Source organism: Gymnodraco acuticeps, unplaced genomic scaffold (genome assembly GCF_902827175.1).
Source record: "Gymnodraco acuticeps unplaced genomic scaffold, fGymAcu1.1, whole genome shotgun sequence".
In the NCBI taxonomy this organism is placed as follows: domain Eukaryota; kingdom Metazoa; phylum Chordata; class Actinopteri; order Perciformes; family Bathydraconidae; genus Gymnodraco; species Gymnodraco acuticeps.
In genome coordinates, this window is record NW_022990743.1 from 649,826 (window position 1) to 666,220 (window position 16,395).

The following is a 16,395-nucleotide window of genomic DNA, read 5'->3' on the forward strand; positions in this document are numbered from 1 at the left end:
AGTCTCCTCAGAAAGCTGAGTTGTAGATTGATCACACTTCAGGCTCAGTATAGAGCAGTTATTCACCGATTGGAAGGCTGATGGTTGATGGAAATGCAGCCAACAAGTTGCATTGTGCTTGGGTTAGATAATAAACCCCAAATTGCTTCCGATGACCAACAGTCACAATTGAAGTTTCCCCTGTGTAGGTGTTTCCTTGTATAGCAGCCTCTGTATGAATGTGTATGAATGTGTGTGAATGGGCTGCCTTGTATTGTAAAGCGCTTTGAGTGCTATCAAAGACTCGCTATGCACTATGTAAATAAAGTCCATTAACCAATTAAGGCAGGAATCAGAAGTACTTTAATTATCCCGGGTGAAATTGAGTTCTGTGACAGTTGTTCCAATTTAGAATTAAATATGTGGTGCTCTGTAGTGCAACGTCTCCGGGATTGGGCGATTGATCCATACCTTTCAACAGCATCCTCCTCAATGATACAACCATCGGAGAGTCCACCCCCTCTTAAACATCACTGGTCCTGTAGATCAATTTGTTGCGTCTGACCCCCTTTCCCCTCCTTCTTTCATGTGTAGACATCGAGGAAACCTCTTTCATGGTCTCTCTTCCTCCCCTTTTCTTCCTTTTACCTTACTCTCATCATTCACCCAGGCTCCTCCAACAGTGCAACACAATAAAACAGATAAAATAGTGCTATTTTATTGTATTACTTGCAATATTTTATCTGTTTTATTGTGTTGCACTGTTGGAAGAGCCTTGGACCTAAGCTTTTCATTGACATAACTACACTGTAGCTATGTACGAATGACAATAAAAGCCTTGAATCTTGAAATCTTGAATCATCCACCCGTCCTGTTTTCTTCTGGATTCTTCTATCTGTGAGTGTCCGGGAGTTTGTTGAGGTGGAGGGTTTGTCGTTCCTGTCCTTTCTGGCAGGCACACAGCAGCAGGCCAGATGTGGAGCCAGACCCCGCAGATTAAAGTGACACAACTGAACAGAGCCAGGGCTGCAGTCTGGCGCCCTCTCTTCCTATTTCCCTGCCATGCTCTGCTCCACATCACACTAGAATTAGGCATCAGAGAAAATGGAAATGAAAAAAAAATCGGGCCTCCATCAGCTTAACTGGGCATCAGCAGCTGCTCAGCCTACATGTGTAGGGCTTTGAATACGCACTGAAAAATTGCAAGATTGTGGGTATTGAGAAGTTAGTTATGAATAATGACATATCAAAAAGTAGATCCCTTTGAAGAACAATAAGCAATCACGTTGTGTTTGAATGTATCACAGCTGCTTACATGTGGCAGCATTTGACCTAAAATCCCTATTCTCACGGCTCTGTTTTGGAGAACATTGGTAATGCTGGTAATCTGGTCTCCAGGTCCTGCGGATGCTCTTTAATGCTGGATTAGACTTCGTACCATGTTTATAGGATTGAAGCTGCACCTCTATCCTATAAATCACGTTAAATATGTTGCGCACGGAAATCTCATCAAAATGGCTCGGAAGAGATTGAAAGGCAAGGCAGTACATCTAAGTGATCTTTGATGGGATGAAGCCACACTGAATACAGAGCAGGATAAAGCTGCTACGCTGCTCTGTTCGGTTTGAAATGTATAAGCATGTGGCCAAATCCCAACCAATTATGTCACAGCAGGGTTTAAAGGGGCCCTTTTATGCTTTGGGGTTTTTTCTTTCCTGTAGTGTGTTATTTTTGTTTGTGCATGTACTGTAAATGGTCTGCAGAGGCTAAAATCCCAGAGTTCTGCTCGTAGGGAGTTTCTCTCCCACACGCTCCCCTCCTGGCCTGAAATACCTCTATTGGACTCCTTTGTTTAAATCCCTAACATAATGACATCACTATGAAACACTTGTGCTTCTATTGGCTTGCGTTCCAACACCTTGAACGTGAATAATAATCCCTAAATAATCGAATAATCCCCAATTTTTTAAAATGTAAAAGTAGTGTATTTTTTATGTTACTGCAAGGGAATGGAGTTACCTTTTAATTAGTATCTTGATTACGTTAACCTGTTAATCTGTTTACCCCAAGCCTGTATACATTTGTATTACAACTCAGCACTGTTTTATACACTGTTTAATAAGAATAAAAGTGAGATATTGGTAATAATAAGACTGTTCTCTTCTCAGGAGCTGGTCAGCCTATCGGAGGGCAGTACAGTGGATCTGAGGAAGCCTGAAGAAGAGATGGACAACATATCAGAGCTGGCTGAGGAGAACATGGAGCCGGAGGAGTGCTTCCCACAATGTGAGAATTTATAGTGTAAAACGATGCGCATAAAGTACAGTCAAAGTCAAGTCAAAGTCAACTTTTTGTCAATCTTCAGTTTGTGTGTACAGACAGAGAGATCAAAATACTTAAGCTTTTGCAAGTTATTTGAATAGCGTTATTTCTTCATGTGGTTTCACCTGTACTGATTTGTTTTTCCTCCTGCTCAGTCTGCATCAGGCACTGTCACTGCTGTGAGGTGGATACAAGCCGCGGGCTGGGTCAGGCCTGGTGGAGGCTGAGGAAGACCTGCTACCAGATTGTGGAACACAGCTGGTTTGAGACCTTCATCATCTTCATGATCCTGCTCAGCAGTGGGGCTCTTGTACGTCATAGTCCATTTATTCCTCAATCATTACAACACTTTGAAATTCATTTAAAGCATTTTTTTAATGGCGTCAAATTAAAAGACTCCTGGTTGATCTTTGTTATCGTTTGTCCATTGATATATTTATGTCTTCAAGGTTAGAAGGGTGACTTGTCTACAATTACTAGATACCTGAAATATGATCAGTAACCTAATCTGGGTCAAAACATAAAAGTAATGCAATCTGATTACTTTCCCTTACTTTTGGATTGCCCCAATATCAAATGCAATGCTAATAAATACTAGTTTTTTTGTTTTTTGGTAACATTGTAATCCTGCTAGTAATCCCTGTTTTTTATAAATGTAACAGTAATCTTATTACATCTTTCTTTTTTGTATGTAACTGTAAGAGAATAAAGTTAACTTGTTTTTATATTCTGATTATGTAATCCCGGAAACAGTACACCTTTCCCAACTTGCCAATGGGACTGTAAACCATGTCCTGGGAAGAGAAGAGGAGGTCACAGCCGTATATGCACTGGCCACATGTTAGACCTTGTTACTGTGTGACCGATGTTCCCAGAGGTTTAATCTTTGTCAGACCGATAGCTGGTGGTCGAAGATTGCCCCCATAGCATTAAAGCTTAACGGCTGCAGTTTAATATAAACCTTCCCACAGTGACTGCCAGCAGCATGTTTTCTCTGTGGTTTAAAAACCGTAGTGTAAAATAATGGCATCTAAAAACTGATTTCACTCTAATAATGGATGAAACTAAATTACTTTCTCTCACAGGCATTTGAAGACATTTACATTGAGAAGCGAAAAGTCGTGAAGGTGGTGCTGGAGTACGCCGACAAGGTCTTCTCTTACATCTTTGTGCTGGAGATGTTCCTCAAATGGATCGCATACGGCTTCAAGAAGTATTTCACCAACTACTGGTGCTGGCTCGACTTTCTCATCGTGGATGTAAGGAACTTTTTCTGCTTGTTTTCGTTACACTACATGAAAGTAAGGTAAACATTTTGAGAATTGAGGTTGAAGTGTCTCCAATGAATGTTGCTTCTTCTATTTTGTGGGATTTACAATGTGGTGAGTGTCACATTATTTACGGGAAAGCACTTGACAATCCATACATACAGATGGCATCATTTGAAATTGTGCTTCCCCCAACAACTGTCTTACGACCTTGGTCAAACTCAGAAAACATATAGATGAATCACACTTAGTAGTAACATTGTACAATTTTGGAAAAAAATAAAGATTTAAAAGTGCTGTTGGGTAAAATGGAGGTGGCGTGTAGTGCCCAAGGCTTGCAGCCCCTTGACTTCCTCTGATTTCACCTGCTGTTATACAGATTGCCACAGACCGCTCTATTGTTAGGGTAAGTTGTAGTTAGCAGGTCCCAGGTGAGTATGAGCTCCGGGATTGGAGACTTGCATCTGCCTCACAAATGCTTCTGTGTTTCTTCACTCGTAAGTGCTTTCTGTTTTGATATCAAAAGCCATCGTCGAGTTTACAAAACTTCCAAAAAAAACAGTTCTTCAAATCGGTTACTTCAGGACCTTGGCTTTAATATCAAAAACAAATGTAGCGCCATTTATTCTTAAGGTTTATCTACAGAAGATGTACTTGAAGAGAAAATAAACCTATAAAACGTATCTTAAACATTTTCAGTTCATTTAGAAATGCAGTGGTTGAGCTTATGTCTAAACTTTTTTTGGACCAAAACTATGTGGTTTTGCCTGTTTAGAAGAAAATATTGTTGATCATTGCAACTACCTACCTTTTGTTTCTCTAAAACGACCACCTTACTTATTTTCTGTATTTAATGTTTTTCCATTTTTTCTGGAGCCAAAGCCTTCTCTTGTCCTGAGAAAACATTTTGAGTATCTTCTTTAGATATATTGGACAAACACATGTGTAAATAGACTTTTATAAAGAAATTCAGAACATTGGGACCTTATTAGTCCTAAACTATTTTTAATTAACTTATTGGATGAATTGGATGCAAATTGGGTAAGGAAATTTGGCGAAGATAGATATAAATTCTTTATAAAACTCACTCTATTTGATATATATTCATATTTAAATATGTATATATAGTGGAGTATGCATTCATGGACACTATTCGTCTATATATGCATACTTGTCTGTGTTTTGTCATCAACAGTCATGACATTAGATTTGTTTCATTTATTTCATGCCATTTTCATTCATAGCTTTCATCCAAGGGTCATTCGACAGCGGAATACCATTTAGTTTTGTCCGTTTTGGATGTAGAATAGAGTGGAAGTCTAAATTTGCTAAAAGATTACACAGCAAAAACAAAAAAATCTAAACCTGAAAATTCAATTTGTTGTGTTCCTAACTGTAGAATGTCCCAAAATACACAACAACTCTAACAAAGTAGGGGCAAAACGGCTCTTTAAATGTTTTCTACCTGTCTTTTATGGACTTTTGTTTTATATCTTTTCTTCAAAATGATATAGAATTGTTTAAAAAATGATATACAGTTATCAAACAATGTGTTGCTAAAACTTTGTGTGATATTGCTTTATTTTTCTGTTTGTTTTTTTCTGTTCTTCTTGCACTATAGAAAGACATATTACTACTTTACCCCAGGTTTAAAGGTGTAAAAACTGTCACACGTATTTAATACTGTATTGATTCTCACTGTTAATACTTCTTTTTGTGCTCCATTTAGGTGTCCTTGATAAGCCTGGTAGCAAATTCATTGGGATATTCCGACTTTACTGCAATCAAGTCCCTGAGGACTCTACGCGCTTTGAGACCTCTCAGAGCTCTGTCCAGATTCGAGGGCATGAGGGTGAGAAATATTTTTTCTGAACACCAATGATTTCACAAATCACTTTAACAGCAGTGTTTCTGTTGACAAGTACCTTTCTTATAAATTCCAGGATCATTACGTCTATCATGTAGTTTATATGTTTCTGTCCGACAACGGGATAATCTCCAGGTTATAGAAAGATGAACCTTCCAATGACAACAAGTCTAAGATATTGTGAGAGACAGCAAGCGCATTTCGTGGCATCTGCAGGCAAGTCCTTCCGGCATATGCCACAGAGGCCGCTACTCTGGTATCTGTGGCAAGTACTTCCGGCATATGCCACAGATGCCACAACTTGCAGAGGCAACTGCCGCTGCTCAACGGGAGTTGCCACAAGATGCCAGAGTAAGAGAAGGTTTACGGTAGCTGCCACTCGCCTTCCGTGGCAAATGCAGCTATTTAAACCCGTATTTATCGTGTAAAAGGTCGCTGTTTAGGCATGACTTTATCGAACTGATCTGTAGCCTACACAGGACTGATGTGCGATCTCTATTTTTCAAAAAAGATTATACATTATCATTTCTATTAAATTTTACTTGGAGCATGGTTTGCTAAAATAAACTATATTTATGCTTATATTTATAACTTTGTGCTATATTTATGATGAAATATTAGCGAGTGAGGGTTGCAACGCCCTTGGCAATTGTCGCTTCTTGAGGAGAGTTTCCACTGCTTGCTACGATAAACCAGGTGTATTATGACTAGTAAAGACAAATAATTAACAAATACATATCTGTATTGACACAGCAACGTGTATACTGGTGTTATTAGACTTGGCCAGCGGACTTGGCTACAGACTTAGGGCAGCTGTAACTGATTGCAGTTGCCACTGCTAGTGAGATGCTAAGGTTTACTTTATAAATTAGGCAAAGGACTTATGTTTGCCCCATGCCTTCAGCAGCAGCCGGCCATTCACTTTGATTTTATCCCGTTATGAAATGTCATCATTTCGACAATAAAGAAATGCTACATAAACGTTATCTTGCACGTTTTATCGAACCATCTCCGTTTCTAACTTTCAATATATTTAAAAAGAGATCTCTCTCTCATCTGCGTGCGGGGGCGGGGCCTCACAAAGATGCTGATGCGCTGTGCACACAGTTCTGTCGGTAATGAATATTAGGATACATTTTGTGAGGAAACTTTTCCACCAATAATTCCAATAAGTATTCCAAAATGTATTCACTTCAGGTTTACGAAAGTAACTGTATTCGGATTAGTTGTTTTTCAAATGTAACAGTTAGGCTACTTGGTTTTTGTATTCTGATTACGTAACGCCGTTACATGTATTCCGTTACAACCCAACCCTGTGTACAGATCATCAGTCCTGTGTACAGATCAGTTCGATAAAGTCATGCCAAAACAGCGACATTTTACACGATAAATACGGGTTTAAATAGCAGCATTTGCCACGGAAGGCGAGTGACAGCTACCGTAAACGTTCTCTTACTCTGGCATCTTGTGGCAACTCCCGTTGAGTAGCGGCAGATGCCTCGGCAAGTTTTGGCCTCTGTGGCATATGCCGGAAGTACTTGCCACAGCTACCACAGAGTAGCGGCCTCTGTGGCATATGCCGGAAGGACTTGCCACTGCCTGCAGATGCCACGAAATGAGCCAGGCCCTACTGGATATTGTTGCACTGTAGTGATGGCGAAGTTAGTCAGTAAATCGGTCAGTTGGTCATCCACCACTTTTGCTCAGAGTGAGATATTTAAACCTGGGTGCAACATTTGTACCTTTTACTAGCCAAATGTTGGTAAAATATGCTAGTAGATTCAAATGACTCAGCAGCCAAAAAAAAGGTAATCTAATGAGGGGTCCAGTTAGTCCAGTGGACAAAAACGTTTTTTGCACCCTGATTTCAACCTTTCAATGGATATTCACATGGTGTTTACAACCAATTACCAAATGTTAACAGGTTTAACTAAGATAGTGAGACCGGTTAACATTACATCTGCCTGTTAGCATTGTTGTCATTGTGACCATGCTGTCGTTAGCATCTAGCTCAAAGCATGGCTAGCTTCATCAGCCCAGAGACACTGTAGACATTTTGTCGTGTCCTGTCATAAATATGAAAATACGATTATGGCTTGGTTGCAAATCATACAGGCATGTCTTCATTAGATGTAACTTTTAAAAATAATGGAGATTTATTTAGGAAGTGTGACACATGAGTTACATTTAAAGTTGAAGGCGCATAACACAAACATAACTGATGTTTAAATCAGCCTAAATGTAATGAATGCTTGATTGTTTAAAATGTAAAATTACATACCTTAATTATAAGTCCACTCTACATTACATTACATTGCATTTAGCTGACGCTTTTATCCAAAGCGACTTACAATAAGTGCGTTCGACCAACAAAATACAACTTGAAGAAAACAGAATCATATAAGTACATCAGGCTTCATAGAGCAAAAACATTTCAAGTGCTACTCAACTGGCTTTAGATAAGCCAGTCCTTTATTAGTATATAAGTGCTTTGTTAATAGTTCTATCGCTCGAAGTGGAGTCGAAAGAGATGAGTTTTCAGTCTGCGCCGGAAGGTGTGTAAGCTATCTGCCGTCCTGATGTCAATGGGGAGCTCATTCCACCATTTTGGAGCCAGGATAGCAAACCCACGTGTTTTTGCTGATGGGAACTTGGGTCCCCTTCGCAGCGAGGGTGCAGCGAGCCGTTTGGTTGATGCAGAGCGGAATGCACGTGCTGGGGTGTACGGTTTAACCATGTCCTGGATGTATGAAGGGCCAGATCCATTCGCAGCATGGTAAGCAAGTACCAGTGTCTTGAAGTGGATTCTAGCAGTTATCGGAAGCCAGTGAAGGGAGCGGAGGAGCGGCGTGGTGTGGGAGAATTTAGGAAGGTTGAAGACCAGGCGAGCAGCTGCATTCTGGATGAGCTGCAGAGGTCGGATGGCACATGCAGGTAGACCAGCCAGGAGGGAGTTGCAGTAGTCTAGGCGTGAGATGACGAGAGCCTGGACCAGAACCTGCGTCGCTTTCTGGGTCAGCTGGGGACGCATCCTCCTGATGTTGTAAAGCGTGTATCTGCAGCAGCGGGTTGTAGCAGCGATGTTTGCAGTGAAGGACAGGTTGTTATCTAGGGTCACACTCAGATTCCTTGCAGTCTGAGTCTGGGAAACAACAGTTGTGCCAATGTTGATTGTTAGGTCAAGAGTGGGACAATCTTTTCCCGGAAGGAAAAGCAGTTCAGTCTTGTCAAGGTTGAGCTTGAGGTGATGATCAGACATCCACTGAGAGATGTCAGCTAGACAAGCAGAGATGCGTGCGACGACCTGGGTCTCTGAGCGGGGAAAGGACAGAATGAATTGGGTGTCGTCAGTGTAGCAGTGGTATGAAAAACCATGCGGGCTAATGACTGATCCGAGCGAGTTTGTGTACAGGGAGAAGAGGAGGGGACCAAGAACAGAGCCCTGAGGGACCCCCGTAGTTAATTGACAAGGGTCGGACTCGGACCCTCTCCAAGTCACCCTGTAGGTACGGTCTTTCAGGTATGAGGTGAGGAGGGAAAGTGCAGAGCCTGAAACTCCAAGTTCTTGGAGAGTGCGAAGGAGGATCTGATCATTCACTGTGTCGAATGCAGCAGACAGGTCCAAAAGGATGATGACAGAGGAGAGGGATGCTGCTTTAGCAGTGTGCAGTTCCTCAGTGACAGCAAGGAGGGCAGTTTCTGTGGAGTGACCTGCCTTGAAACCAGACTGGTGCGGATCCAGAAGGTTGTTCTGATTGAGATAACAGGAGAGTTGTTTAAAGACAGCGCGTTCAAGTGATTTAGACAGGAACGGGAGGAGAGAGACAGGCCTGTAGTTTATAACATCAGACGGGTTGAGAGTGGGTTTCTTTAGGAGAGGGTTTACTCTTGCCTCCTTGAGACTGTTTGGAAAGTGACCAGAAGTTACAAACAGATCATGAGCTAAATAAGAAATAGCTTTATAATCAGACTCGAAATGCTCAAATATTTAAAGAATCGGGCAGTGATTTGTAGATCTGAAATCTGTTCATCGAGAACCTCAGTGCTGTGAGACTAACCTGTATTTACCTGTTGCTCATCAGGTTGTCGTGAATGCTCTAATAGGAGCCATCCCTTCCATTATGAACGTGCTGCTCGTGTGTCTCATCTTCTGGCTCATCTTCAGCATCATGGGGGTCAACCTGTTCGCTGGCAAGTTCGGGAAGTGCGTGAACAGAACTGGTTTCATTCACAATGTCTCTTTGGTCAACAACAAGTCAGAGTGCCTCTCTATGAACGACACCCAGTTCTACTGGACAAAAGTGAAGGTCAACTTCGACAACGTGGGACTTGGCTACCTTTCCCTTCTGCAAGTGGTGAGTTTTTATCTGCTGCACTGTGTGGGATTTTGGCAAATATGCCAAGCACGCTTGGATTTAAGGTATTGTGCAGGGCTGAACCCAAATCACAATTGTATTAATCGGATTTAGCTGCTCAATACGAAAATATGACTTTCCGTTCAAATATATATCAATCTAAACAACCTAAACAAAAAGACAACAGCTTGACTTATTCGACCTGCTCGACTTTTCTTCAAGTCACGCCATTACTTTTTGTTTTAGTTCTTTGTGTGAATTACATAATATTTGTATAGGGGTCAAGTCACGGGTTACCAACAGATGTTGCGCCTCAATTGACTTTCCGAGAGCAGCCCTAGAATCATGCCTTTCTTCTGTTTGCAATGCAGTACCCATACAGCAATGTGACATTTTGTATTGTTTTAAAGGCTACATTCAAAGGATGGATGGAAATAATGCACGCAGCTGTTGATTCAAGAGGAGTAAGTATTTCTATCTGCATACATACAGAGCCTTCATCATGAACATGTCGAAGTGACCAGCTGACTTATAAAAATGTTTGGTTTTAGGTGGAGGAACAACCCATCAGAGAAATCAACCTCTACATGTACCTTTACTTTGTCATCTTCATCATATTCGGCTCCTTCTTCACCCTCAATCTCTTCATCGGTGTCATTATCGACAACTTCAATCAGCAGAAAAGAAAGATGAGTATTGGCAATACTGGCCTCCATCACTTTGATATTTGCAAGTAATTCTTTTGATGTACTAGATGCAATTTCACTCGCCAAAAATTGCACAGATTTAGATATTTTACGTATTCCTTACATATGTTTCTTACCGGGCAAAACCACAGAACTTTTTTCTGCCACAGGCAAATTTTAACTGACCTGGTTTAGAGGGAAATAGTATCTTCTGTTGATACTGTAGCTAAACTGTTCTTGTCCCATTTGTTTGTAAAAATAATGTTTGGTGTTTTTTGTTGCTTATACTTAGGTGGACAGGATATCTTCATGACTGAAGAACAGAAGAAGTACTACAATGCTATGAAGAAATTAGGATCTAAAAAACCCCAAAAGCCAATACCAAGGCCTACGGTAAAATAATAGTCTCAAATGTAACACATTTTTCACACATTCTTTTTTTTTGTGATCAACTTTTTATTGTCTTGTTTTTTGTTTGCCCTCACAGAGGGACACAGATACAAATTATATAGACAATAATACAAAAAGAAAAGACAAAGAAAAAATATAGGGAATCCCTTTCCCATGCCACCCAGTCCCTCCCCCTTCCCACCCATCTTGCCATTTCACAGAAAATCCTACCTGATGTCTGTTAGCAATCGCATCTATCTATTTTATTATATATATTATTTATATTATAGCATAACAATTCATCCACATCAAATACATTCATACCTTTTTTTCACACATTCTTGATACTAATAATTGCCATTTATATTTCCCAATCCTAGAACATTCTCCAAGCCTTCTTCTTCGATCTTGTGTCAAAGCAAGCCTTCGACATCATGATCATGATGCTCATCATCATCAACATGGTGACTATGATGGTGGAAACCGACGAGCAGTCAGAGCGCATGGAGTCCATTCTCAACAAGATCAACCTGGCCTTCATCGTGATCTTCACCACTGAATGCCTGATCAAGATCTTTGCTCTCCGCTGTTATTTCTTCACAGTTGCATGGAACATCTTTGACTTTGTGGTGATAATTCTCTCCATTGTGGGTAAGTTGAGACGCAAAAAAAACAAATGCCATTTACTGTTAGCCTCCGACAAGGGTGTTAGATTTTTCAGTACCATTGGTTTATCTGCTCTTTCTTAGCACCATATCTTTTAACATTGTGACATTTGCATTTTTTGCTATTTTCTCTTGGACTACTGTACATGCTTCAATGACAGATTTCTGGCAGATGTATCCACGTCAAGGTGCAGAATAAAAATCTCTAATCATTTATATAATTCAAATGCATTCTGGACAAAGGCTTTGTAGTTAATTCTCTGTTAATTTATTTTCGTTCTATTTATAATAATTGCTGTTTTCTCAGCTTTAACTGTGGCATACAATATACACTTCTGGCTGTGAGGAAGTCTTAAAGCTCGACTAACTTTTTTTCTTCTTTTTTTTACCATTGCAAGCAGTGGAATAATCTGCAAATATAAATACTTCCATAGTATCCCATTATAAAGTTGGTATTGCTAAGATTTTAGCAAACAGTTGGAAATGTGTGCACCCACTAGGCATTGGCATTTACTTACTGTTATTTTTATGACCACCTGAAGAATATCATTCCTGAATTTACTCTACTTTTAGCTCTGTTTTGGTCTCTACCGACTCTCAAGGAAGATATATGTCTACTTAATGTTCCACTATGTTTATTAACTAGAAGCATACTTAGTCTGCCATTTGGTGCTAGACAGGTTTATTTTAAATGTGCCTCCTCCTATGGCTGGAACCAAGGTTTGTAAGAGTGTTAAGTGAACCAAAACAGTGAAGTTTGTCATTACCAGTGACCCCTTGACACAACTCATTCCTAAACGATCACTGTACATGAAAATATTGATAAGTGCAGCTTAAAGTATAAGTTCATCATTGTGTAATGAGGTCAAACTACATTTTTCTTGTCTTTCTCTCTTCCTTTAGGGATTGTTCTCGCAGACATCATTGAGAAGTACTTTGTATCTCCAACCCTGTTTCGGGTCATCAGACTGGCAAGGATAGGACGTGTACTTCGACTTATACGTGCAGCCAAAGGAATAAGGACTCTACTGTTTGCCTTAATGATGTCCATGCCAGCACTGTTCAACATTGGCCTCCTGCTCTTCCTCGTAATGTTCATCTATGCTATCTTCGGTATGGCGAACTTTGCCTACGTGAAAAAACAAGATGGGATTGATGACATGTTTAACTTTGAGACCTTTGGGAATAGTATGATCTGCCTTTTTCAGATCAGTACCTCGGCAGGCTGGGATAACCTATTGAGTCCTATAATGGCCAGCTACTCAGAGGAGTGCGACCTTCACTTTGTCAATACTGGCACTAACACCCGGGGAAACTGTGGCAGCCCCTCAATGGGCATCGCTTTCTTTGTCAGTTACATAATCATTTCTTTTCTCATTGTGGTAAATATGTACATAGCTATCATTCTGGAGAACTTCAGTGTTGCCACAGAGGAGAGTACGGAGCCACTGAGCGAGGATGATTTTGAAATGTTTTATGAGGTTTGGGAGAAGTTTGATTCTGAGGCCACGCAGTTCATTGAGTTCTCCATGCTGTCAATCTTCGCTGACAATTTGTCAGAGCCACTGCGCATAGCCAAGCCCAACAGAATCAAGCTGATCTCCATGGACCTTCCCATGGTCAGCGGGGATCGGATCCACTGCCTGGACATCCTGTTTGCCTTCACAAAGCGTGTCCTGGGAGAGTCGGGTGAGATGGACGCCCTCAAGCAGCAAATGGAAGAGAAGTTCATGGTCACCAACCCATCTAAGATTTCCCACGAGCCCATCACTTCCACACTGCGTCGCAAACTGGAAGATGTGTCTGCGATCATCATCCAAAGGTGTTACAGGAGGCATCTGGTGCGCCGGCAGATGAAGCAGGCATCCTACCTCTACAGACAAATGAACTATGAGACTGAAGTGGATGTGGAGAATGCACCAGCAACAGTGGGGCTGATAGCCTCCATGATGCAGCACTATGGAATCATTGACATTGTACAGACAACAGAGGACACTCTACTGTCCTCACCACCATCTTATGACAGCGTGACCCTGGCAGCCAGTGACCTCTCTGAGGTCGTCAGATCAATATCCAGAGACTCTGAACTTGGGGAGCCTGGTGATAACTATGAGGAAACTTTCCTTTGAGAATCGATTGTGTGGAGAGTGTTTGTGTGGTTTTGTCTGTTTTGTTTACAGCAGAGAATATAGCTCAGATAACTCATGGTCAAGGAGAAGAAACTTTTTATATAATATATTTATATATGCAATATTTTTAAGTAACTCAGTCTCTGTTGAAATTGAACAATGCAGAAGTATATTTTGTAACACAGTAAAAAACTTCTCAACAGAGTTGAACTTTTCCTCAAGCCATCTTAAATTTTACATTTGGCAGATCATTTATAACATAGCATACATTCACTCTCAACACCACGTCTGCAGTTTTAACATATCAGTAAACACTGTACCTCATTCCAGGAGAAACACTAAAAACACCGAGATGACCAAGACAACAGAAATGGACACGGACATACCCAAGCCTGCAAAACAATAGAAAAAAACAAAGAGAATCAGAGTTGTGAAAAAGTCCTCTAAATAAATTATTTTTATAGTCTGAAGAACTAAAGTACCAATCAAACAAAACTAGCCAACAAAATGGAGCTAACGAACCAAAGTAGCTAAGGAACTAAAGTAGCTAACAAATTAAACTATCTAACAAACTAAAGTAGCTCACAATCTACTTCAAGAGCTACCAAACTAAAAGAGCTAACAAACTGAAGTAGCTGAGAAACTAAAGTAGCTAAGGAACTGAAGTAGCTAACAAATTAAACTATCTAACAGACTGAAGTACCTACTGTAATAAACTTAGGTGGCTCACAGTCTAGTACAAGAACTACCAAACTAAAATAGCTTACCAAATAAAGTAGCTAACCAATTAAAATAGCTAACACAAAACAATTTCAGCTAAACAATAGCAAACAGTTCTTATAAAAACAAACAATTTTGTAGGAAAAATATATATTTGAACACATACTGTATCCATGCAACTCATAAACCAACAGTAGATTCAGAATTTAGAACACAATTCCTCCTAAACATGTTGACATAAGTGTATTTCCATTAGGATTGTAGCCGTTATTGAGCTCTTATTCAGCAGCAATATGATTTGAACCAAAGCTAACATTTACTCATAACATGTTTCAATTAACATTTCAATAATTAAAAATTCAAGGTAAAACATATTACATTCACAAAACAACTATTTGTAAGCCACATTTATGATTCAGATTTAAATGCTAGTGTTTGGGATTTCTTAATTTATTTAAGAAATCAGTTTGAATTAAGATGCTATGGTTAAAATAGCATCAAGTGTATTCAATTAAACTTCAAATTACAAAAAGCAGAACTTCAGAAAATTGTATTAAACTTTTAAGCTTGTACAAAAGTTTTTTGTGTGAAAAACTAAATATTTATTAATTTCTCAAGTATAACGCATTACAAGATGAACTTGTATCACTTACAAAGAAGAACTGTGTGTACGAATAATCCCTGAATTATGTGCCTGATTTTGATGTTGTTCGCACACTTCACTGACTCTCTTTAGGCCATCTAATTTGATCTAATGGATGTGGATTGGAAGAGCATGAATGGACTGAAAGCTCATTTTGTAATTAACTATAGAATACTTTGAGGCTGTGTAATGTATGCAAAGCTGATTTTTACCTATTTTTTGTAACGTATTTATATTCAAAGACCATTTCAGTGACTCTCATGACAGCCATAACAAGATATGATCAAATTATATAGTTAAACTGTATTCATTTTTACATAAAATACTTTCCTTGAGAACCTGATTGTCTGTATTGCATTTAGGTTGTTCGTTTCATGGATTGTTTTATGAAATGTTAATAAAACTCTTTTCCATATTTTTGGTTTTTCCAACTCTCACTACAGTCCACATTGTTGGAAGACGTGTTTTGGATTATTGAGAAAATGTTTGCAAGGTTTATTACGTGTTAACACTTACACTGCCATAACATTGTAACATAACATAACATTAACATTGGTGTACCAGAATCCAACATTCAAAACTGCAAGTGCGCAGTGTCCCTCCATTTTCATATGAGGAAACAGTTAGCTGATTTGACCTCATTACAAGGCAGGCGCTGTTAAATCTCGCTCTCTGAGCCCATTTGTATAAAAAAAACAGAACAGATGTACAAAAACCTCTGTATCTCCATGGCTGTCTGTCTCTTTGAATGCATCACTCTTTAAAGCATGAATTTGTCTATAATGCACATTTGAATACATACAACAACATAGCTTAGAGCTGTGATGATTGATATGTAAGCTAGAAGAGGCTAACACACAAATAAATACCACGCAGTAATGCTGCTGCATGATAAGCTACCAACATAGTCCTGGAAAATTATAATAAATAGTGCCCAGTCGTAAAAAAGAGAATAAAAACATAACAATATTTGGAATATTTAAGGACTGTGTGTATTTCCCTTCTCTTAAAATGTCCTCTTCAAGACATCAGTGACTTGTAATATTATATGGTTTGTCGTGTTCATAGATTTCACTTAATAGTTAATAGTTGAGCACTCCCACATTTTCAGTTTGGAAAAAATCACCAACGGTGCCAATTTGGATTTAGCCCCAAAGAGATTTCCTCTCTCTGGTTGTCGGGGTGGTCAAATCCAACTCTGACCAGCTGGGATAGAGGGATAATCTGTGTGTAAAAAAAAATCACTTGTTTTAATTACACACTCACAGACACACAAATGCACGCACTCTTTCTCTTTCGCTCTCTCTCTCTTTCATACACACACACACACACACAAATGCACATACATAGTACACGTGTGGACATACATGC

The 16,395-nt window shown here is 39.6% G+C and overlaps 1 protein-coding gene across 3 annotated transcripts in view; it reads left to right on the top strand.

Annotated features, from left to right (window-relative positions):
• The window catches only part of LOC117556652 (sodium channel protein type 4 subunit alpha-like), a 61,741-nt gene extending 46,317 nt beyond the window's left edge, over positions 1 to 15,424 (top strand). For all 3 annotated transcript variants that reach the window (XM_034232109.1, XM_034232106.1, XM_034232107.1), the window contains 10 exons: positions 2,148 to 2,265; positions 2,457 to 2,611; positions 3,387 to 3,560; positions 5,299 to 5,421; positions 9,519 to 9,791; positions 10,202 to 10,255; positions 10,343 to 10,480; positions 10,766 to 10,870; positions 11,248 to 11,518; positions 12,436 to 15,424. In XM_034232109.1, the coding sequence (XP_034088000.1) occupies positions 2,148 to 2,265; positions 2,457 to 2,611; positions 3,387 to 3,560; positions 5,299 to 5,421; positions 9,519 to 9,791; positions 10,202 to 10,255; positions 10,343 to 10,480; positions 10,766 to 10,870; positions 11,248 to 11,518; positions 12,436 to 13,661 (2,637 nt within the window). In that variant the 3' untranslated portion in view covers positions 13,662 to 15,424. The remainder of the gene's footprint in view (positions 1 to 2,147; positions 2,266 to 2,456; positions 2,612 to 3,386; positions 3,561 to 5,298; positions 5,422 to 9,518; positions 9,792 to 10,201; positions 10,256 to 10,342; positions 10,481 to 10,765; positions 10,871 to 11,247; positions 11,519 to 12,435) is intronic.
• The last annotated feature ends 971 nt before the right edge of the window (positions 15,425 to 16,395 follow it).